Source organism: Amphiprion ocellaris, chromosome 3, assembly GCF_022539595.1.
Source record: "Amphiprion ocellaris isolate individual 3 ecotype Okinawa chromosome 3, ASM2253959v1, whole genome shotgun sequence".
Lineage (NCBI taxonomy): Eukaryota > Metazoa > Chordata > Actinopteri > Pomacentridae > Amphiprion > Amphiprion ocellaris.
The window spans coordinates 3,797,690-3,822,694 of record NC_072768.1 but is presented as its reverse complement, the minus strand read 5'-3'; the positions used below and the strand labels follow the sequence as shown (position 1 = coordinate 3,822,694).

At 37.4% G+C, this 25,005-nt stretch overlaps 2 protein-coding genes across 4 annotated transcripts; both read right to left on the bottom strand.

Moving 5' to 3' along the window:
- Positions 1–5,427: 5,427 nt before the first annotated feature.
- On the bottom strand, positions 5,428–10,122 carry kxd1 (KxDL motif containing 1). 3 transcript variants are annotated; one of them, XM_023298325.3, is made up of 6 exons: positions 9,985–10,118; positions 8,771–8,809; positions 8,526–8,636; positions 6,619–6,771; positions 6,492–6,538; positions 5,428–6,123 (listed from the first exon to the last, which is right to left on the bottom strand). In XM_023298325.3, the coding sequence occupies exons 3-6, from the start codon at positions 8,621–8,623 to the stop codon at positions 5,867–5,869; spliced, it is 555 nt and encodes a 184-aa protein (XP_023154093.1). In that variant the 5' UTR covers positions 8,624–8,636; positions 8,771–8,809; positions 9,985–10,118; the 3' UTR covers positions 5,428–5,866. The 3 variants fall into 3 exon arrangements, with proteins under 3 accessions (XP_023154093.1, XP_023154094.1, XP_054865334.1); XM_023298326.3 differs by lacking the exon at positions 8,771–8,809 and having other exon boundaries at positions 9,985–10,122; XM_055009359.1 differs by lacking the exon at positions 9,985–10,118 and having other exon boundaries at positions 8,771–9,970.
- A 2,010-nt stretch (positions 10,123–12,132) lies between these two features.
- Positions 12,133–25,005, bottom strand: sinhcaf (SIN3-HDAC complex associated factor). Its single transcript, XM_023298324.3, has 6 exons — positions 24,840–25,005; positions 19,569–19,696; positions 17,969–18,068; positions 17,738–17,861; positions 16,607–16,757; positions 12,133–14,380 (listed from the first exon to the last, which is right to left on the bottom strand). Exons 2-6 carry the CDS (start codon positions 19,694–19,696, stop codon positions 14,059–14,061), a joined length of 825 nt encoding a protein of 274 aa, XP_023154092.2. The 5' UTR covers positions 24,840–25,005; the 3' UTR covers positions 12,133–14,058.

The following is a 25,005-nucleotide window of genomic DNA, read 5'->3' as shown; positions in this document are numbered from 1 at the left end:
AAAAAAAATGTGATTTTTCAAACATGTTGTAAAAACGTGCCATATGATGAAATAATGTAAAGGAGGCCGTGAAAAACACTCCAGAAAGGTTTTCTTTGAAAAAAAAATCATCATGAATTTTGGCGCAAAAAAAACGCCTTACTATACTATGTCGAAAAAAAATGTGATTTTTCAAACATGTTGTAAAAACGTGCCATATGATGAAATAATGTAAAGGAGGCCGTGAAAAACACTCCAGAAAGGTTTTCTTTGAAAAAAAAATCATCATGAATTTTGGCGCAAAAAAAACGCCTTACTATACTATGTCGAAAAAAAAATGTGATTTTTCAAACATGTTGTAAAAACGTGCCATATGATGAAATAATGTAAAGGAGGCCGTGAAAAACACTCCAGAAAGGTTTTCTTTGAAAAAAAAAATCATCATGAATTTTGGCGCAAAAAAAACGCCTTACTATACTATGTCGAAAAAAAATGCGATTTTTCAAACATGTTGTAAAAACGTGCCATATGATGAAATAATGTAAAGGAGGCCGTGAAAAACACTCCAGAAAGGTTTTCTTTGAAAAAAAAATCATCATGAATTTTGGCGCAAAAAAAACGCCTTACTATACTATGTCGAAAAAAAATGTGATTTTTCAAACATGTTGTAAAAACGTGCCATATGATGAAATAATGTAAAGGAGGCCGTGAAAAACACTCCAGAAAGGTTTTCTTTGAAAAAAAAATCATCATGAATTTTGGCGCAAAAAAAACGCCTTACTATACTATGTCGAAAAAAAATGTGATTTTTCAAACATGTTGTAAAAACGTGCCATATGATGAAATAATGTAAAGGAGGCCGTGAAAAACACTCCAGAAAGGTTTTCTTTGAAAAAAAAATCATCATGAATTTTGGCGCAAAAAAAACGCCTTACTATACTATGTCGAAAAAAAATGCGATTTTTCAAACATGTTGTAAAAACGTGCCATATGATGAAATAATGTAAAGGAGGCCGTGAAAAACACTCCAGAAAGGTTTTCTTTGAAAAAAAAATCATCATGAATTTTGGCGCAAAAAAAACGCCTTACTATACTATGTCGAAAAAAAATGTGATTTTTCAAACATGTTGTAAAAACGTGCCATATGATGAAATAATGTAAAGGAGGCCGTGAAAAACACTCCAGAAAGGTTTTCTTTGAAAAAAAAATCATCATGAATTTTGGCGCAAAAAAAACGCCTTACTATACTATGTCGAAAAAAAATGCGATTTTTCAAACATGTTGTAAAAACGTGCCATATGATGAAATAATGTAAAGGAGGCCGTGAAAAACACTCCAGAAAGGTTTTCTTTGAAAAAAAAATCATCATGAATTTTGGCGCAAAAAAAACGCCTTACTATACTATGTCGAAAAAAAATGTGATTTTTCAAACATGTTGTAAAAACGTGCCATATGATGAAATAATGTAAAGGAGGCCGTGAAAAACACTCCAGAAAGGTTTTCTTTGAAAAAAAAATCATCATGAATTTTGGCGCAAAAAAAACGCCTTACTATACTATGTCGAAAAAAAATGCGATTTTTCAAACATGTTGTAAAAACGTGCCATATGATGAAATAATGTAAAGGAGGCCGTGAAAAACACTCCAGAAAGGTTTTCTTTGAAAAAAAAATCATCATGAATTTTGGCGCAAAAAAAACGCCTTACTATACTATGTCGAAAAAAAATGCGATTTTTCAAACATGTTGTAAAAACGTGCCATATGATGAAATAATGTAAAGGAGGCCGTGAAAAACACTCCAGAAAGGTTTTCTTTGAAAAAAAAATCATCATGAATTTTGGCGCAAAAAAAACGCCTTACTATACTATGTCGAAAAAAAATGCGATTTTTCAAACATGTTGTAAAAACGTGCCATATGATGAAATAATGTAAAGGAGGCCGTGAAAAACACTCCAGAAAGGTTTTCTTTGAAAAAAAAATCATCATGAATTTTGGCGCAAAAAAAACGCCTTACTATACTATGTCGAAAAAAAATGCGATTTTTCAAACATGTTGTAAAAACGTGCCATATGATGAAATAATGTAAAGGAGGCCGTGAAAAACACTCCAGAAAGGTTTTCTTTGAAAAAAAAATCATCATGAATTTTGGCGCAAAAAAAACGCCTTACTATACTATGTCGAAAAAATGCGATTTTTCAACATGTTTTAAAAACGTGCCATATGATGAAATAATGTAAAGGAGGCCGTGAAAAACACTCCAGAAAAGTTTTCTTTGAAAAAAACATCATGAATTTTTGCACAAAAAAACGCCATAGTACAGTAAGTGGTCAAAAATGGCCAAAAAACATCGTAGTTTAGTATGTCGTCAAAAGTGTCACAAAAATGTCATAGTTCAGTATGTGGTCAAACGTGTTACCAAAATGTCATAGTTTAGTATGTGGTCAAAAATGGTGAAAAAACATGTATGATATGTCATATTTTCTAAAAAAATAAAATAAAATCTCATAATATAGTTTGCAGTTGTCTGTGAAAAAAAGTCATAACACGTCATAAAATTGTTGTCTTAACGTATGTTATAGAAATATCAAAGTGTAATACATTTGTAAAATGATCATAATATGGCATGTCAAAAACCGACATAGGAAGGTATTTTATCTCATCATCTACTGTTGCTAAAAAAAATGACATCAATACCAATTAAATCAAGTTTTTAAGCATTTCACATGCTAAACAATCAATTTTGACCAAAGTCCTTTCCATGTTGTAAAATCTATTTTCACAGGAAAAAAATATCTCATTGTATATTATGCCACAGTGAAAAGTCATAGTAAAGTATGTACAAAAATTCACAGTATAGTATGTAAAAACATCATAGTGAAGTATGTAATCAAACATGTCACTGTTACGCCCAGCCTAGGGGTTACTGAACGCAACATGAAGTGCCTGACTACATGTGTCTGAAGCAGCACACACAGCGTTTTCTCAAAGAATTTACATTAAATGTGTATCGAAAAGCAAAGGTGGAGGTTAACAAAAACAAGTCAAAGGTAAGGTGTAAATGAATTAGGGGTGAGCTTTACGCGAAAAATAATAAAAAAAACCACACTAGTTCTTCGGAGGTCGACTTACCTATCAAAATAAAAGGACAAAATTTAATACAAAGTCTTCCCTCCCTCTCTAACTCAAACAGGTGAACATGAATAAAACAAAAAGTAGCAGCTCACTACAGTACCTTGTTCTGCTATACAACAAACAAATTGTGCTGGATATGTGCCGGTCTGGACGGCACGGAGGATGGCCCGTTGATCCGTCCCTCTCTGACCCAGAGGCAACGACATCCGGGTTTTGGTCGGCAGCCCGACCAATCCTGCGCCAACCCCACCTCCTGTCGTCCAATCCTGGCGGTGGTGCAGCGCAGCTCGATTTGAATATTCGACATGCACACATCACAGAAAACAATACTATACACACGACAGCAATGATAACAGTCACAAAAACGTCATTGTACAGTATGTTGTTAAAAATTACGTCAGAAATGTTACACTTTAGTATGTCGTCTAAAAAGTCATAGTATGTCAACAAAAGTATCACAAAAAAGTCATAGTATGTCGACAAAAATATCACAATAACATCAAAGTATACTATGTCGACAAAAATGTCTTTAAAAAACGTCATAGTATAGTATCCCTCAGATGCCCCCTGGCTTTGCAAAACTGTAATGCTCTATAAAAAAATCAATATTGATTTATTTTAAGATCGGCCACCTGATCTCTCATTTTGACCATGAAAACTAACGAAAAAAATTGAATCCAGTCTATGCACCGTACTCTGTTTGGCTCCACACTTGCTGATGACCACTTCCGTTCTCAGAAAATGAAAAAATGGACCTTTTTTCGTTTGTCTCTTACTGATTTTATTTTTTTGTTATTCTAAATATAAAATGAAAATCAAAGCATTTTTAAAATTTCGCATATCTCTTTTTGATCATGAAAAGGAAAAACGCCTTGTATTTTAATTTTAACTTTTGTATTTTAAAACGAAAATCCAATTGCCAAAATTTTCACGGACCGGTCCTTGCTCCTTCTTGCCTTCTTCTCGTCTTCTTCTTCTTTTCTCCTTCTTCTTCCGCGTATCTGACGAGTTTCTTCTTCAAAAGGTTTGTTGTTTTGATGCTTTCAAGCGTTAGATCAACAAAGATTGCAGCTTTCCAGCGGTCAGGTTGTTTTGCAAAAGCCTTCAAAGTCTAAATGCAAAAAGGGACAGAACTAAGGTCTGCGGGCCTTTTATCGGCGATCGACTTCTCATTCCATGACTTCCAAATAACGCACGCAGAAATGTTGCTATGGAGCTGAATGGAAGATCTATACTGATCTCTTCTATAGCTGATTTTTTCCTCCATGAACGTTTCCATCACTGCTGTCAGAAATGTATGGAGCCCTGAAGTTCTCCAACAACCAATATGAACCTTTTCTCTTAAGATCGGCCTTTGACTGAAAGGTAATAAGAAAGACCATAAAAAGTTCCATAGATCGAAAACATGACACCTTTATAGCCAGGCTATTAAAGAATTCAAAGATTAATTACATCAATTAAGATGTGATTTGTTCTAATCTCTGCAGGAATTCAGATCCTTTCCGCGACTGTTTCTATTGACCCCTCTGATCACTGCTTGGAAGAACTGACAAGTTTTCTTTTTTTTTTCTTTTTTTTTTTTTTTAAATCTTTTAGGCAGAGTGTGCGTTTTCCTTGCTATTCATTGATATTTTCCAGACTGGCACCATGTAAGACATTTTAAAACGATTTTAGGCATTTTTAACTTTGTTTATAGACCTTGTTCTGTAAATCCCACCCCCATAGTTTTACAAAATCAAATGTACTTTGCCTTCATTTTGAGAGGCCTGCATTCTTCTGGGTAGTTTCCTCAGGTATTGTTTTACAATTTAATATCTTTCTCTTTGCTTCTACCTTTTATTTATTATTGAGTTTATGATCCCAAAAAACTTTGGTCTATCGAATAACACCACTGTTGTTTTAATGAAAGGACAGAATTTGGCAAAAATATTTGTCATCTGATTGAGCCAAAAAGAAAAACTTCAAAACACACTTTTTTTCATGTTAGCTGGAACTTCAGGGAAAATTCCACTTAATAAACAAATGTATATTATTAAACTGATTTTCAATAGGACTCAGTACAAATACATCTCTCTCCTTATAATCATACTAATATTAACAGTTTTGATGTAAGATTGACAATTGTGACTCCTGAAATGTCCCCATAATCATGTAGGAAGTCATTCTGTGGTAGTAGCTGATCCATCAGCTTCTTTATGCAGAACTGCCTCAACATTTGGCGACCAACAGGAGCCAAGAGAACAACATGGCTGTAAAGTATTCTAACAGTAGAAAATATCTGTAAACCCGAACTACTATTATTCAGGCTGACAGCATCAATGTTTGTGTCTTTTATTTGTACAGACATTGTGAGAAACTCTTTTCCTCAGTCTTCAGGTGAGCATCTAATCAAACAAAACCAAAAATAAATATGCTTAAAATGACATCATTGGTGAAGGCTTTTGCTCAGGTTCTGTCAGCACAACAGATACATATATCTATCGTGAAATTCTACACAACTTCAAGTATTTTCTGTATTGATTTAGTGCTGTACAGGCGTAGGACTCGTAAGCATGCCAACAAAAATCCAGTGTCCTCATACACAGTTCAGAACCACCTCTAACATCAACGTTCTGAGCTCCAACAAACAGATTAATGATGAAAAACAGTCTGCAAACATTACAGAGGCCAACAAACACTAAAATATACAACATGACCTCACTTTAGGCCTGAAGCTCAGTTCCAAGTGACAGAAATCCATTTAGAAATTGTCCTCTCTATTCTGCAGGCACAGAATCGGGTCCCTCATCCCGTAGGACGGCTGTCTCTAGGACGTCGGAGGTCGGCGTGTCGGGCGGCTCTTGAGAGAGATCTTCAGAGCATCTGCTCACAGTTGGTGAGATCACATCTGGACTTGTGTCACAGGATTCTGTGCTCTGCTCAGAAGTGGCTGTTGTAGTTGTTGTTGCAACACTTGGGGGAACAGGGTCAAACTCATCATCGTCATCCTCCAGGATGGGTGACTCGTGGATATCTGTCAGGAAAAAAAAAACATATTTTAGAACAGAATATATACTGCATTGATCTTTAATAGGAAGTTCATTTGTAACAGCAGCATGTCAGCATAGACAACAGACAACAGAGGGGAAGGCAAGCTTGAGAGGATAAAGACAGAAGTTTGGGTTGAAGAGAAGTTTGGGTTGGAGGAGGAGGAGGGTGGAGGAGATAGTGGACCTGGTCTCCACTCTCAGCGTGTGCAGTAGGAGGAATGTAAACAACAATGGCAACGATCACAGTGAACTCCCGTGGCAGATAGTATGATTAGAGCTGCTGTGTAGGTGAGCTGATATGGGGAAGGTTATTGTGGTTATGAAATCATGAAGTGGAAGAAAGCAAACTCACTGCTGAAAGCTTCTGGGTACTGCTTAGCGATCTTCCCTTTTAGTGTCCTGGAGAAACAGAGGAGAGCACTAATAAGTTACCAGTAATTGTGTTTTTGTGCGTTTGCACTGGGAGAGTAGTGACTTGCCGGATCCTTCTGAACACGCTGTCCAGATCTTTCTTCATCTCCACAAGAGTGCGAGTGTGGAGTAGAAAGCGCTCGTTCATCTGCTGCAGTCGCACATTAGACAGTCCATTAAAGTTGATCAGCATTTCATTGGTTTTCTCAAAGCGGTCGAGCCTGTTTTCACAAAAATAAGGTGCAGAAACAGCAAACTTCAGAATTAAATTCATTTATAAAACACATTTAAAAACAACAACAGTTGAGCCAAAATGCTGCTTAATTAAAATAGCAAACATAATTATTATAAGACAAATGTGAACATGAAGACAATAAAATAATAATCCAAAAAGATATAACTCAAAAATGGATGAAGTCAGGGTGTTAAGCTCTACTTAAATTGAATGCCAAAGAGAAGAGTTGGGTCTTTAGCAATTACTTAAAAAGTTCTAAAATCTAGGAACTTTTCACATGGAAAAGTAAACTGTTCCAGAGATTATTAGCAGCCTTGATCATCTCGATTTTTGTGCCTAGATTTGGGGACATCCAAGAAATGGCTGGTTGACCCCAGTGCACTAAATGGGGTATGACGATTCAAGAATTCTGCTAAGTAAGGTGCCACCAACCCATTTAAAACTTTAAACACAAATAATAAAATCTCAAAATAATTCCTATAATAGACAGGAAACCAGTGGAGGGAGGACAGTACTGGTGTTATGTGAACATGCTTTTGTTTTCCTGTTAGAAGACGAGCAGCTGAATTTTTCTACCAGCCGCAGACGCTGAAGAGATGACTACTCTACACCAAATACAAATAACTGCAATAGTCTAACCAAGTGGTAATAAAAAGCATGGGTGACTTTCTCAAAGTCTTAAGGACAGAGATAGGCCTTCACCTAAAGCTTAGTTTTGACCGCTGAGCTGACCGGTCTGTGAAATTTGAAGGAGCTGTCAAAGATCACTCCAAAGTTTGTTTTTACTAAAATCGACTGTACGAGGTCAAAGGGCCAAAAGTGCCATCAGAGTTGTCCAAAAGCTGTGGCTGACCTAATTTTCAATAAGACTGATAAAAATCCACATTTTAATATCTTTTAAGTTGTCCAGTAAAGGCTTCTATAAAGAATACGAATAAGGTAGTAGTATCGCCCATTTGTTTTATGGATCAATATATAATTGTGTGACTTTTCGCAACATAGTTGATATTTTTGCTGTTTTCAGGCCTAAAATCAACATGGCTGCCTATAACCAAACACCACATGGGACATTTTTAGAGAAAGATTCTTCTAAATATTATGTATACAATTGAGTAAAGTTAAAAGTTATTTCTAAAGATATTGTCATAAACCTGTTGACTACTTTATATTAAATAAGTCAGAAAACCTTGGAGTCTGGCCAGTCTTTTCTTCAGGAGGAAATGACATCATGTGGACCAGGTCATGTGATCTGGAATTAACACACTTCCTTGAGAGGTGTTTTTGTAATGAGGAACTTAGTTGAAAGTGATTTCTGGGACACAGATACAATTTGTTATTTTCCATATAAAATTTGATATATTGCCATAAAAGAAATATCCGTCATGATTACCTCAACTTAATAAAAAGAACACAAAACTATTTTTGAATAATCTCATTTTGTTATTGTTTAGCTAACTAGAAGGTGGTTGTTATTAAATTTGGATGGTTATTAGGTTGTATTTTAGTGATATCCAGTCATTTTTTATTAATAAGTGATTGTTTCCACAATAAATAACTATGGAATTTGTAAAGACATGATTATAATGAACATAAAAAACATTCAATTTTTTTTACTTTTAATAAAAATGTATGCAAGATATTTCCCATGGCCTTCAATTATACAGTCCCTCAATTCCATATTGACCCTTATATTTACTGGTGTGAAATAAGAGAAAGGCTTGATCACAGCATGTCACTCACATGTGTCTCTGAGCCTGGATGATGGCGTTCACATCCTCAGAGTTGACCATGCTCAGCATCCTGTTGCAGAAAACTCCAGATGCTGTAGGCTCCACCATGATGACGAGAAAGCTGCAAATATAAACCTTTATTTACAGTTTTTCTCAGTTGCTTTGGTATGTTTCTCAAATCATCCTCGACATTTGCAAAACAGTAAATGCATTTCTCAAAACAATTCGTACAAATAGCAAAACACCATGGATTACCTGCAAAAGCCAGTCTCTTGCTCAAAATCCTTAGTTCATCTGTCAAAAGTAAATATTTGTGTCAATGAACATGTAAGTGGATCAGAATGACAAGTCCTTGTGTCATTGTGTGGATAAGACAGTCAAATTGTTTAGTCATGTTGTCATTAGTGTTCTCTGGAGGGATGTTCTGATGTAAACTATGGCTAAAATTTTGGTGACAATTATTGTAAATTCTAAGTTACACTTTTGTGTATGTGGGAGATTGATTGCAAGAGACTGGACAAGATTCACATTTACGCTTTTACTGTTTGTATTGTAATTTGTTGACAGACCACATCATTGTGATACAGAAAGGAAAACAGCACTGCATAGCACAGAAAAAAACAAAAAAACAAAAGTAGAAATGGGAACATCAGACAATCTCTTTAGGGAAAACTGTACATGCAGTGCTGTAGGAATTCCAGTGCAGTCTTCCTACACCTCCTGATGTTCCTGTCTGTTGGACACAAATTCTCATCCTCATCACAGATATCTTCTCTTGTGTCTTTGAGTGATTTCAGAAAACCCTAACCCTCAAGTCAAGATTCACCTGGGAGCAATTTACCAATTCAGGACAGATTTAGAAAAGAAGTCTAATGGAAATGTATAGAAATATCCTTGACATATTCTGACAACTTGTTCAACCATTTTGCATGTAAAGAATGTGATGAATTGATGCCTAAATGTTGTGGAGGATGACACTATTCAACAGAGATTATTAGAATACATTTAGATCAACATGACATAAGCATTTAATAATGTAGTAAACAGCAGAGAATTGTACAGAATCATTTGCATGGATGTACCAAAGCATTTGCAACTTGTTCAAAGAAATGAGAAACTGCTTTTCTGATGTGCACAAGTGACACAATGATGTGAAGATTGAACAAGTAGTTTTGAAAATTTAAATTCTGATCTGAGAAATGTACCAAAGCGACTGAGAAAAACTGTAAACGTGCGAGCAGTGTGATATCCACAAGGTTCAACGCTAACCAGCTAAAGCTAAACATTTAAAAGAACTAGACACTGTCAGGGGCGTTATTGCACTAACTAGTCATATTTATTACAACGTACCAGTGACATTTTATTTGCAGCGTCTTGTACCAGTTTACTGTTAGCATGCTAGAAAACCAGCCGTTATAACGTCACCTTGCAAGCTAAGATGACAAACGCAGCAACAAAATTCACATTACCTCCCTCGGGTCCAACAGAGGATGTTTGTCGGCTTTAGAATGTCTTATTGGCAGATTAAAACTACCTCTAACAGATGCCTGCGCAACAAAAACAGAGTTCTGCCCTATTTGTTTTCACTTCCTGTCATGGGACCACCGTCTTCGTCCTGTTTGTTTACTGAAAGTTGGTCAACCAGCTTCAAGGCGCAATACCGCCACCTAACGGACTGGAGGGTGGCAGCAGCACATCATAGATAGATAGATAGATAGATAGATAGATAGATAGATAGATAGATAGATAGATAGATAGATAGATAGATAGATAGATAGATAGATAGATAGATAGATAGATAGATAGATACTTTATTAATCCTGAGGGAAATTCAAGCAAAAACAACAAAAAGACCAAACATTCAGGTTAAAAGTACAATGTAAATTGGAAAACATCCCACTTGTGGATCCATAACTGCACAAGCCATCAAATCCCCCCCCCCCCCCCCCAAAAAAAAAGAGCCAATAATAGAGGTGCTCGGAAGAAATGTTAAAATCATAAACTTATAGAGGAAAAATATATAACTGTTCAGATACATATTCTTACTTTCAAATCAGATAATTTGAATTAATCTGATAATTTTAAAATCTATAGAAATACTAATTGTATTAAAAGTATTTCTAGTTGGTTTAGTGTCTATTTTTACAGCCAGTATTTCCTTGTTTGGGATGATTAATGACTCCTTCGTCCTTTCTGTTCTCCTCCTGCCTCCTTCCCCAAACCCTCATGTTTGTGGATGTTAGAAAAACGTCTTTCTGTGTTATTTATGTCCCAGTGTGCTTGCCATGCTTCTGTTTTTTTTTGCATTTGTCTTTTTATGACTTATTCTCAGCTTTACTCAGCAGAATTTTTATGTTTACTTTTGAGAGTTTGTTTGGCCGGTATTTCAACAACCTCATTTCCTTCTGCTCCAAACGAAACCAAATGTCTCACCCATATTTAAAATGTCAAAAAAAGAGATCTTGATTGCGCAATTCTCTTGATTTAATACTTGTGGGTGCCGGCCACCAATCAGATGCAATTAGCCTTTGTAGATCAGCTGCAAATACTGATTTGAGCTTATTTCCTTAATTGTGGGATGAAAACTGTGGCTCCTGTACGTCTAGTTCAGAATCTTTTGAGCCATCTGTAAATGACACCAGCTTATCTACACAGACCTGCTCAGTGTAATTTAATGCTATCCTCACTGTCTGGATTGCTTCCTCACTTGTTGATGTATATATAAATGTATTGATGGCGTCATAAATAACCGGGGCAGAGTAGCTGAAGATGGAAATGTAGTGTATGTTACATAATCCTCCTCTCTGTAGTTCTATTTCCTACCAGGCCGACGCTTTTAACACGCTTGTCATTGTGCTTCCAGCAGTCCAGCATCATGACCTGTGCACGCTGTGAGCTACTATAACCATACAGATTGACTAACAAGCTTCACTCTCCTTCTCCATAAATGCAGTTCCACCATTTTAACTTTTCAACATGCTTTGCAGCTTCTAGAAACCACTGTTTCTGTTGTTTTTTTTTATATCTTCATCATTATTGGTGGAACAAAAACCTGTTTAAAACCTGCATATCACCCATTTTATCTTCCTGTACAAATCATAAATATACACCATTGACAAATCATTGTTTAATGCAAAAAAAATCTAAAGTAAAGATAAGTAAAAAAGTGAAATACATACTCACTTATATGATAGTGTAACCTTATTGTGTACACACATTAGTTTGCAGTTATTTTAATTTGGAAGTTTTACTATGTTGATTTATATTAAGTTTTACACTTGAAGCACCTTATTTTATATGTGCAAAAGTTTTGCCTTTACAGTGCACCTGACAGAGTTATTTTGATTCCTGATGGTCTAGAAATTATTTTAAATTTACAGTTTTACAAATTTGCTGTTTGCAAATTCTCTGTAATTTCTACACTTTACAAAGTCGTCCCACGGGCCGAATTGGACCCTCTGGAGGGCCGGTTTTGGCCCACGGGCCACATGTTTGACACCCCTGATGTACAGGATCAAGTGAGTTACTTTCCCCTCCTCTTCTTTCCTCCCTCCTTAATACAGGACGTCCTGTTGAGCTCCATTCTGGTGTTCACCAATAAATCCACCAACTCCAGATTTCCAGAAAACTCACAAAATTACTTTTATTAAGGGACAAGTAAAAAAAGTACATGATGTATAAAAAATACAAAACCGCTTTGTCTAACTCGTAAGCTAAGTAAATGCATAGCGACAGTACATGCAAGTCTACAGTAAGGTATCCTACAATGGTAACCTACAATTCCATAACATTTTTAAGCTACAAGGTAAAAAGGGAGAAGCACAGTTTGGTTGCAATCTATCAGTCATTTCAGTCTACATTATTCAGATCCAAAGTGATGATACAGAATAAGTTAGGTTGCACGCAACTCAACTGATGAGTAAATAAATACTTAACAACATTTCACAAATATTGACAACCAGTAATTCAACGCAATGTTAAACGAAGCCTGCGAGAGAATTACATTCGTTTTCTGATGAATAAAAAGATACTACACAGGAGGCTAACGGTGGAAAGAATTCATAGTGTAACACCTCTAAGCTGGGATGCAGTGATACAAATAAATAGAAAATAAATAAATAATGAAACCTATATAAGAGCCGTATCGACTCACCCAACCCTTTATGTACACAACACACCCCTCTGCTCCCAACTACAACATCACATGTATGAAATTTCATATTAGTGTTCTTTTTGAATACCATAAACATACATACAAATGACCTCGGACAAGCACAAGTGTCCATAGAAAACCTGCATTGATTTGACATTGGGTGAATTTCAATGTGCTTTGGCTTTCATTTGATAAATAAAGTAATATTAGGCTATATATCACAACACATTTGTGGTATATAAGAGGCAATGGCATAGAATTTCAACTTGTATAAAGTCATTTACCATATACTGACCCAGGAATGAAGGAAATCACTGATATTGATATTGCTGAATGACTATAGACCGATTTTCTGTTTTACTGTTATTGTGTGGTATTATTATGGAAAGACAATTTTATTTTTCCTTTTTCTTTTTTTACATATAAAAATAAGTTAAAACTTCAGAGAAATGGATCCAAAAAATAAAAGTAGGATTTACAATTTCTATAAGGCCATGCAAATTTTTAGAAGACTCATGCATCAGATTGTTAGGTCTTTTGGATGAGTGGGCTTGCCATTCATGCAAAATGCACTGTGTGTTGCTGAGGCCACGATAAATATAGCTACTGTCCCTTTTTGTTCCTTAATACCAATCCAGAATTAACACTAGCGCTGTCTGTAACACATCATTAAGGCTGGTGTATGTGCTGTTGAAGCTGTGAATAGGCCTTATTTGAATGGGACCCACGTACGGATTTGCACACAGAAACGCTAATCCAGTCTACAAACAGAAACTCTTTGATAGGAGTGGATGTCATAGTGAGCAGACAGAGAAACACAAGGGCTACTGTACAGGTCTGTGCTCCGTCAGTGGAAAGTGTCATTCATTCCAAAACGGGATATCCACCATTTCAAAAAAAAAAAGAGAGAGATATCTACTCTTCACAAAGACAGCGTTATATTAGTCATCTGAACATATATGCTTCGAAAATATCCACACTGAGAACGGGTTCAGCTGTTGAAATGTTAAATGAGTAATGGATTTCAAGTAGCACCTTTTTTTTCTGCAAATAAGTGGATCTATTGCGTTTTGGAATAAAGTTTTGTTAAATGTACCAGCAAAAACCAGAGCTCCAGCATTTTCATCTAAAGTAGATCAATAACACCACGGATGATGGTCCGAGAATATTAAATACAAAAGAAACAAAAAAAGAGACAAAGTGGAAACACAACAGTCCATAAGTTACCATTTAAACATAATAAAACAATCCTCCAACGTTATTATAGAGAAGACCAAAGGATTTTCAGCTGCTTTATGATTGAAGGCAATCTGAGGCAACTTCTTGCTCGACAGAGAAAAGACAGCACCCCAAGATTTCTTCAGAGATGTGAGCACGGGAGGCGTCGGCTTCACCACCCTTCCTCCGTCACCGCCTCGCTCCGGGTTGCTGCCGTCGTCATGGTAACGCACAGCTGAGCCGGCTCCGCGTTTCCCTCGCGCGCAGGTAGCTCCTTCACTTCTACTTCCATCTGGGATTTTTCTACACCCACCTGGCCGTCCTCGACCTCCACCTCTTCCTCCTCGTCCTCCTCCTCGTCCTCCTCTTCCTCCTCCTCCTGTCGCTGCTGCTGCTGTCGCTGTTTGTTGCGGCAGCACGGTTTGAACAGATGGGGGTCGATGAGCACCTCGCCAAAGCGGCCTTTGTAGATTATTCCACAGCACACCTTTTGCCTAAGCAAAACATGACACCATGTTTGTATTTAATAGTCTGAAACAGGACCAAAACTACAAAAACTGTGTTTTACAGGCTTTATAGCAGGGGTATTCAACTAATATTCAGAGAGGTCCAGTCAGAGAAAAGGTCCAGAACATCATAATGTCTAACTTGAATTAGTGTGATGTATGTTGATGTAACCTGGTAGTTTTATTCGCACCTGCATGTAATCAATAACTGACCGTCAAATCAAATAAATTCAGTACGGTTCAGAAACATTTATTAATAAATAACTTTTGATATAACTGTACATCTCAAAATAAAGTGCAGAACCTGAAAAAAATAATGACTGACCAACCTGAACCAACTTATATACATCTTCAACAATACCGAAATCTCAAAAAATTGAACACTTTTACATTTTTCCTTGTCTTATATCACTCTCCTTACATCTCTGCTGCTTAGTAGGAGAACTTTGCTGCAGTTTGTCCCGACAGTATTCTGAACCATGGCCTGAACGGTGTCAGGGTCGTTCTCAAACACATTTGGAGCTCATTGGTGAGTCTGGAATGATACTTAGTTTGGATTATGTTCATAATTGAGAAGCTGGCTCACAGCTGTATGCTGAGCCAAACATGGTCAGCATGTTTAGGGTTTCCTCTTCATGTTGCTTTATTTATTTTCTCATCCATGACCTTGCTTCTCAACTGTTTTCTGATCACAGAGCTGTAATGTTTAGCAGCTGCAAAGCAGAGATTTCATTGGCTGAGTCTCGTCACGTGTGATGTCTGAACTCGTACCTAATTGCTTTGTGATTTTCCTGAGCTGATAACTAATGCCGTAAACACTGGGAAAGCTGTGCCGGTAAAATAGAAGCGACCTGTCAAATTTAAAATCCTGTTACAATGTACTGATTACAGATCCGGGTCCGTATGAGACGGCGTCTGGTTCTGAATCTGTACCACGGTCCACCAGTTAGTAACCCCTGCTTTGTGGCATTTACAACATTCAATTAAAATGAATAGTAACTGGCCTTCTTTTACAGCTTTCACTGTGGCCTGTCGTAACGCTAAAAATATTTGTATTCCATTTAAGGAGGTTAGTTGAAGGATCCTTGTATTGTGGCTTACGGGGCCACTTGATGGAATTAAAGAATTGTTACTAAAATATGCCTCAACTCTGCTTTTGCTGCTATAAGTCAAAATGTCTGCAGTGAAAAGGTTCATTTGTGCATGAAAAGTAAAAATTAGTAAACTCTATCAGGTTGAAAATTTACTGAAAAGTCCACATTTCAGGAATTAAACATTTTTTCTTTAATTGTCTATTAAGTATTAATTTTGCTGTGAAGGACTATCACTACCAAGTTTTCTCCTCAAGCTTTTTACATGACAATGAATGGAAATTACTGACTGTCTGGAAGGCAGGGAAAATGCACTAAATAACCAAGATTAAGAAAAAGGAATTTGTAGTCAATGGCCAAAACATGCAGAAACAACCTGTATTACACTGAGCAGAATTAGGTCTCGTAGGTACAGATGCAGCCTGTAGTGCAATTTGATTATAATCAAAATGGACAGAGAATGCCCCGGACTAATTCATGTATCTGCAGCTCCAACTTGTATTTCAACTGGTGTGACAGACATCAGATTAGTTTTAAGCTAGTATGAAATTAAAGCCTTTGCACACACACACACTAGTGTTTCTAGTTGCTCTGCCTGACTAAGATATTCCTGCACTTTAGTCACATTATGCATTCAATTATCAGTAAATATCTACTGCAAGAAATTATATTTATACAGACATCAAGAGAGAGAATGCTTATTTTTTTCTTTAGGTGGAGTCAGATATAACAGCTCTTCATTTTCCCCTTCCTCTGTTCTGCTCACCTGGCAGAGATCATAAAATACGGCAGCAGACTGTAAATAATGGACACACTGCAGCTGTGCCACACGTCATGTTTAATTGACATCACTTTGAAACAACAGCTCTGAGGCAAAGATTTCTTATTTTGCCTTGACTCCTCTCTCTCCTCATGTCTTTATCACCTCCTCGGTTTACGTCTACGGTGGGAGGGACTAAGATGCCAGTAGTCGAGGATGTAAAAATAGTGTTTCATGTGAAGGCTGACGGATAGACACTTTAATGATTACAAGGGAAATTAAAGCATCCAGTAGCTTAAAAATAAAGATCACTGTTGCTATTTTATGTACTAGTCGCTCTGTGTCATTCACTGTCTGACTCACCTCTTCCAGTAAGTGAGGTCCAGAAATGAGAAAACAGGTGAGCGGCTGGATCCTGGGCTGAGCTCGGTGTCAGAACCGTCATCTGACAGGTTGCTGTAGCTGGGAGACTGAGCCGGAGAGGCACTGGAGGTGGTGCTGTGGGCGTCTGAATCTGGTGGGTGGAACAAAGCGTGAAAACTGATGATTCCAGAATATCACATGAAAAATCTACTCTCTAACGCTGAAAACAAGTGAGCGAACTTAAACATGTTAATAGGTCAATATATAATTGAAGGATTTTTGAAGTCCATGGGATATATCTTGCATACATTTTTATTAAAAGTAAAAAAAAAAAAAAATGTTCTTTAAGTTCATTGTGGTCATGTCTTTACAAATTCCACAATTATTTATTATGGAAACAATCACTTATTAATAAAAAATGACTGGATATCACTAAAATGTCAACTAAATAACCATCCGAATTCACTTTCAACTAAGTTCCCCATTACAAAAACACCTCTCAAGGAGGTGTGTCAATTCCAGATCACATGATCTGCTCCACATGATGTCATTTCCTCCTGAAGAAAAGACTGGCAAGACTCCAAGGCTTTCTGAGTTATTTAATATAAAGTAGTCAACAGGTTTACTACAATATCTTTAGAAATAACTTTCAATTTCAATTTTACTCAATTGTATGTATAATATTTAGAAGAATCTTTCTGTAAAAATGTCATGTGGTGTTTGGTTAGAATAAAAGAAATGTTGATTTTAGGCCTAAAAACAGCAAAAATGTCATCCATGATACAAAAAGTCCTGCAATTATATCTTGACCCTAACACATTCATAAACATCTCACGTTGTTTACACCATCTCCTATGTAGATTTGCACAAACAGGCAAATAAATACTTCTAAGTATTTCTTTAACTCCATTATCATTTAAAATTCCCTATATTTGCTACAACCGCTGTTTATTTGACTTGCAACACTTGCTTTCTTTTTAAATCTTTTAATCCTCCTTTAGAAATTCTCTACTTGTGCACCGAATCACCAAGTCAAATTCCTCGCATGTGAAAATTTACTTGGACTGATTCAGATTTTTCTGATTCTGATGCAACAGTGTTTCTGAAAAGAAGCCAAAATTCACAACTGACTATTTCTTTTAAGCTCCTTCTGCAGCCTGCTGATCTGACTCGGCCGCGCTTTCTTGGAGATGGACTTTATCTTCTTGGGCCTGGAAGTTATCTTTAGGCTGGGACCCCCTCTGGCATCAACAACCTGGAGACAAGAGATAAGTTTGTATAATTCAGGTATTTTATTTTCTTTTTTTTATCACAACCAAAAAACAGCTGGATAACAAGGGCAGCACTGTGATCCAAACTCACATGATTCCAGTTTTTCTTGGTTCCCACAGGAAGCTTTTTCCATCGTTTTACAAGGAGCACGCAGGCGTTGCAGATGTCTCCAGATCGTGTTTCACTCAACCTGCAAGACAAATGCAGTTTGTGACGAGTGATAAATGGGGAAAACTGTAGCATCAATTAGGTATGTATATCCTACACTAGGGTCTGGCCGATTATAGCCCTTTTCAAAATAATCATTATCGGCCGATATATTCTTAATTTCTCATAAAACAGTAAATGCTGTTAAGTGTCGGAGTGGTGCAGAATGATGTCTTTGCGTCGCTTGTATACATGGAGCTCAGACTCCATTCAGTCCTCAGTAATGTCCAGGAGTTAGCTACAGCCAGGCGACATTACAGGAGTGGACTGAGCCGACAGATAAATTTATAACGATGTTGTGAAATTAACCATGACTCCACATGTCTCCCGTTTCACTTTAACTCTCTTTGCCATGTATCATGACTAGTCGTGTGCTTTGTTGCGTCGGTCATGCTTTTCATTTACGTCGCATTGCTAAAGTTGTGCTAACCTAGCTTAAATTACTCGCTGTCTGTTTATATTAGCAGTAACATCACTGTAGTTATGCCAGCTTAGCATAGCGTTAGCTAACAGTTTAAGTAACTGCAGAAATAAAGTAAGTGTACTAAATATTTGAGAGTACAGAATGAACGATGTCACTCTTAGTTTTACTTTGTCAGGAAATACCAGAACGTGACCCAGGCTGGAACAGCAGCTCACTGTGTTGTTATGGAGGAACATTAGTGTCGGACTATTTGTGACCATAATATATTTAAAATGCATCTCTGTCAAAGATGACATGTTTTACATCTGGGTTTTTTGTAAAGATTTTTTTGGGGGCTTTTTTAGCCTTTATTGTAGTAGACAGTGGAGAACAGACGGGAAACATGGGGAGAAGAGTCCAGGAAGGACATGCAGCAAAGGGCCATGAGCTGGAATCGAACCACAGCCGCTGCATCGGGGATTATAGCCCCTGTTAATGGGTCGCCCACTCAACCAGTTGATCTGTCTGGGTGCCCCTCTGGGTTTTATTTTTGTTCATATGAGTCCCAACTTCATGGCAAAGAAAATAATGAAGTAGAGAAAATGTGCTTTAACGTTAAAGGGCATCAGAGGGCTGCACAAATAATGTTTTACCTGTAACTTCACCGGTACTATAACCTACTTCTAATTTGCAGCAACAAGAAGTACAAGACCAGATATATTTCATAACTCATTTATAGATTGACTCTTTTTTTAAGATTATATAATTTCCCAGAGGTTTAATTCTTTGTTGCATGTTTTTGTACTTGAAAATTCCTCTGTTGCAAAGTTAAACAAATACTAAAGGACAAAGTATTAAAACAGTAAAATGGTCTGCCTGTAATTCATATCTGTTGTTGTAAGCATTAAGGGACCAAAAAGAAGTTATTTTATTCATAATATATTTTGAAAATTATTCAGCTGGTTATCAAAATTTTTCCTGCCAAATATCGGCATCAAAAAATGCGTATCAGTCGTGTCCTATCCTACACACTACTCCACTCTCCTCTGCAAACCCCACGTGTTCAGGTGTGTCTCTTACCCAAAACAGCTCCTGAAGTCTTTCTCGTAGCGCTTGCTGTCAGTAAAACGAGAGCTGGATGACTTTGCGCGGCAGATGCAGCAGCCGTCCAAACTCCTGTACATTTTCGGCTTGTGAAAGCCAAACATCTGCGTGCAGAGGGGGAAAAAACAACAGGATTTTACCACCTCAGCCCCATCAGCGTGCATCATGTGTGAACTGCAGCACCTCCCCGCAGCCTCTGGGTTGGATCAGAGGTCACATTTGGCTGTTTAAATTTCACTCGAGCCTCTTTTTAATGAATAAAACACCGATTTCTTGCTTAAAACATTCGCTGAAAGCAGGTTTTGAGGGAGCATCTCTGCGCTGTGACCCACATGGGGGGAAGTAGGTCAACAGTCAGACAGCGTGTCAGACAGATAATGTCACCATGCTGCGCGCACAGGATTCACGCTTCGTTTTGGAAACTCAAAATCTAATGTAAGCACGCACTTAGCCGGAGCCTGCAGGCTGCAGAGGATGCGATATCGGTTATGGTAGGAGACAACCTGCTAAATAATGCCAGAGAGAAGCCAAAAACATAAACGTGTCCGAGGGGAAATGACTCGGAATGCAACGAGCGCGCCGATTACGCAGAGGAATTATGATTTATGTTGCTAGGCAAAATTTAATCTGCACAGCACATGTTAGACCTGAACTGCGGCAAAACTGCGAGCCGCGCCCCCCAGACTGATTTTTTTTCTTGCCATCAGTCCTCGGGGTCTTCTGACAGTGCGGTGCCACAGAGAGCAGACAGAGAGCAGCAGAAATCGAAGAGCTCTCACTCTGATGCGTATATCAAAGCTGGGCATCATCGGTGCAAAAAAAAAAAACCGAGATATTTCTCTCCTGATGTCTGAAGATGACTGTAAGTGTGAAAAATGACACAACCAGTAGACAGCATGATTGATAAGAATGAAAAAAAAAATCACACTGGGACTCAGCAGCAGTAAGAAATTTTAAAATGCAAACATCTAAATCATAAAAAGTATCGATTAATGATTAGTTGTTGGCATTTAAAATAATTTATTTTGACTTCCGATTAATTGGTTTGAGTCACTTTTTAGATTAAAAAATATTCTGATTCCAGCTTCCTTCTTTACTTCTCCATGGCATCAAACTGAGTATTTTTGGGTTGTGGACATAACGGGGCGTTTGAGGACATCATCTTACTGTTTGGGCAGCACAGATTGACATGTTTCACCATTTTGTGATCATTGATTGAGAAAATAAGCCCCATTTATGATATCTACACATTTATTATGTAGATTCATAGTCATCCAGGTGATGGTAGTCACAGGAACTTCAGGAAAAATCAAAGGGAAATGTCTTCAAGAACCTACAAGACAAGTCCAGTTGATTTTTTTGTAAGGATATTTGATAAAAAAATTGTTCAAGATACGACTTCTTGCATCAAAATGAAGGAACTGATTCTTACACTCTTCAACTTGTAGGTTCTTGAAGATATTTCGTCTTCAAGAACCTGTACTGAATGTCCTACGACTGCCATGACCTGGATGACTGAGAATCTACACAAACAAATGTGTAGATATCATAAATAGGGCTGCAAGTAACAATATTTTCATTATGATTAATCTGTAGTTGATGGTCACAAATTGGTGAAACATGTCAATCTGTGTTGCCCAAACACCAAGATGATGTCCTCAAACGCCCCGTTTTATGTCCACAACCCAAAAATACTCAGTTTGATGCCGTGGAGAAGTAAAGAAGGAAGCTGGAATCAGGATATTTTGACTCATTTTTTATCTAAAAAGTGACTCAAACCAATTTATTGCAAGTCAAAATAGAACTAATCATTAATCGATGCAGCTGTAATTATAATGTGGCACCTCAATAAATTTACTTAAAATACAGCAAAATTCTATATTATATCGTGATGCATGCCTGTAAAATAATACTCCATATATTAATATAAAAAAGTCACATTTCCAAGTGCAAAAGCAACATGCTCGGCTTAATTTGCAGAAACTTCCAAACACACAGTAACTGCCGCCCCGTGATTATGCAGAGGTCGAACTTATAATTCTCTTTAATCGGCACTGAGATTACAAATCTCTGTAAATCTGTTTTATACCAGAGCCCTCAGACAGCAGCATATTACAGCCTATTACTTAGAGGTCACGCAACGTGTTGTACACACCTACAACAACATGCGAAGAACATGATAAAATCAGAAATGAGACACAGTTTAAATGATAACAGACAGAAATAAAAAGAAACCAATTCAGCTGGAGGTATTTGTATATTAAAAAAAACAACCTCGGATCAGGACGGTGTATGCAGTCTGGAGTCGGGGAACATGTAATTGTGATTTTTATAACAAATATCACCACATGAGAGATGGTGCAAATATTAAGTGCTCTATATTTTATTAACTTAAAGATATAATGATGTAACAATAATAATGTAAATAAGACAAACACCATGTTCATCCATAGAGTGCAACAACATGATCATATTCTTGTTTTTTATTTTTCTATATTTAATACCATCAACATTTATATTTTCATCTATTAAATGAGAAAGTATCTATTTATCTGTGTGCTGCTCTTTTTTCCTCCTGTTTTTTCTGTCTTTGCTGAAAATTTCCCTAAGGGGAAAAATGAAAAAGGTTGCATTAAACATTAAAAAAGCAACTTTGTGCAAAAAAAATTCTATGTAAAATGTATCTTTAAAGAGCATTTCCTATTGGAGTGACAGAAGTATTGCACAAATATTTACCAATCCGTCAAAAATGAAAACTGTTTAAGGATGTTATCCCTCACATTGTGATTTAATTGGCACCCCAGATTCTTCCTCGGCTGACCCACAGAAAATCAATCCAGGAATCAGTCTGATTCTTAGACCCTGTGAGCATTTACAACCCCACCTTCATTCCAGATCTGGACCAGACAGAGCACCTAACATGCACCCTTTAAAGCCTATGGATGACCTTATGAACTTATTATGAACAATGCTTCTTCTTGGTTTTTTGTTTGAAGCCAAAGCAGCTGGTGTGAGGTGTAGATCAAAAAAGGTTTCATCTATCTATCTATCTATCTATCTATCTATCTATCTATCTATCTATCTATCTATCTATCTATCTATCTATCTATCTATCTATCTATCTATCTATCTATCTGGCTTCAAACATGGATTTATTCTCTTTTTTGTTTAACCCTGGAAGACTCAAATCTAGAAAAAAATGAGCAAAAGGTTAAAAAAACAAAAAAAATTAAAATAACAATAATTACAAAAAGGAGCAAAAAAACTTACACACACACGCACACACACACACACACATATATATATATATATATAGAGAGAGAGAGAGAGACAAAAATGAGCAAAAAATGAACAAGTTAAAAAATTTAATAACAATAATTACTAAAAAAACTAAAACTAAAAATTTTTTTTTATATATATATATATATATATATATATGCTAAATCTAGACAAAAATGAGCTAAAAATAGCAAAAATTAAAAAATAAAACCAAAATTAAATAATTATAAAAGGAAGCAAAAAAAAAACAAAAAAAATCTATATATACATATATACTAAATCTATACAAAAATGAGCAAAAATTAAAAATTAAAAAATAAAACCAAAATTAAACACACACGCACACGCTCGCGCGTGCGAGCGCGCGCGCGCGCGCGCACACACACACTCACATATATATTCTTATATAAGAAGATATAATAAGAAAACAAGATTTCTGTAAACAACCTCTGACATTGAAACAGGTAGGTCACTCGTGGCTCAGGAGCAGCATCTAAGTTTAGCATATCCTGCACTTAACTGAAATAAAGTTAGACCAATAAAAATAAAATAGAACAGAATGAGAACGCATCCATAAATTAAAGACATAAGATACATATAAGAAAAGGTATAAATAAGAAAAACTGAAGAACACAAGGATACAAACAACACAAATGTAAGATTATTGACACAAATTAATTGCACTTGGGTGTATTTGGACATGACAGTTTGCAAACCCCGGTTCTTAATTTCTATCTTAAACTGCAGCCTTGGTTATTTTCAGATTGTAAATTCTGATTTTTCGTCCAGCATTTTCACCTTCGCGTGTCTCATCTGCACGCAGCAGACGATCTCTGCAGCAGAATACAGTACGTGACGCAACTCAACATGGCAACACACTTCAAAGGCGGAGGCAATGTGGAGAAGGGGGTGTGATGCGATTTTCCGCAAAAAAAAGGAGGAAAAAACTGTAATATTAAAGTTAAACTGCAAAATTCCTCCAAAAAGCTGTGAGACTAACCCCGATAACGCCACCGCTTTTTAGAATAAAAGCAGACACGGAGAAATGCACTTGTTTTTATCGAGGGAAAAGTGCAAGTCGCCAAATTCACCGCCCACTTCCAGCGAGGAAAGCATGGCATGCCACACGACCTGCTTCATGCGCACCCATTTTATGATGACCGTCCTCTGCTCGACGATGCCCGACTTTCCCCCTGCTCACAACTTCAACCAAACCGAGCTTAACGTGTTCCCGAAGCAAAAAACAACCCCCTAAAAACGAGCGCAGTTGTGCTAATAAGCCGAGGGTGTAATTTGATCTTTACTCTTTGTTATTCCACCGCCGCGTCGCTGCAACATCCAACTACATGTGCGCGAAGTTCAAAGCGGCCGCTCTTTAAAAAGTCTCCACTTTCTGCTATTTTGTAGCCGGTTTGAGCCCCGTGGGGCGTTCAGGGGCAGTTTGTGTTTGCGGTGGCTGTTTTTGTTGACAGCGGCAGTCCGCGTGTTGAGGCGCATCTCTGCTCCGGGTGGGCGTGAGACATCCAACTTGGCTTATTTCAGCAAATGTGCAGCAGACTGCGGGGCGCACACGCAGCCTGCTGCACATTTACGCTTTTGTTTGTTGCGCTCCTGAGTTGAGTTAAATCAGCGGCCGTTTTCCTCCCCCCCCTGAGCCACAAGGGGGGGAAAAAAGCCACCGAGCCCGAGCAATAATAACAACAACAGCCGCCCTCCGCTCCTCCTGACACCATTTAAACACACCTCGGGCTTCCTCTCGCCTTCCTTCCCCCACTTTCCGCGGCTACTTTGACTGTTTAAAGGGCGACCAGCTCGTCCTGCAGCAGGCCGGAAAAAACAGCAATTGTTCTGAGACAACTCGGAGCTTGTTTAGAATTACACATCGGAAAAAGAGCAGCCAAACACTTTCCAAAAAAAAAAAAAAAAATCCGCCCCGGACGCGCAGCAGAACCGACACGGACTCCTTACCTTGTTTGCAAGTTGCGTGAAGCTCTAACGAGTCTCAAGTCCCCGCAGCGCGTCGTTACGATGTGACTATTATGAAAATCAACCCGCATCAGTAACCCGCTTCTCTTGTTGATGTCTGCGCCTGTGGACGGGACTGGAGAGTTGTGGAGCCGAGTGCGCATGCGTC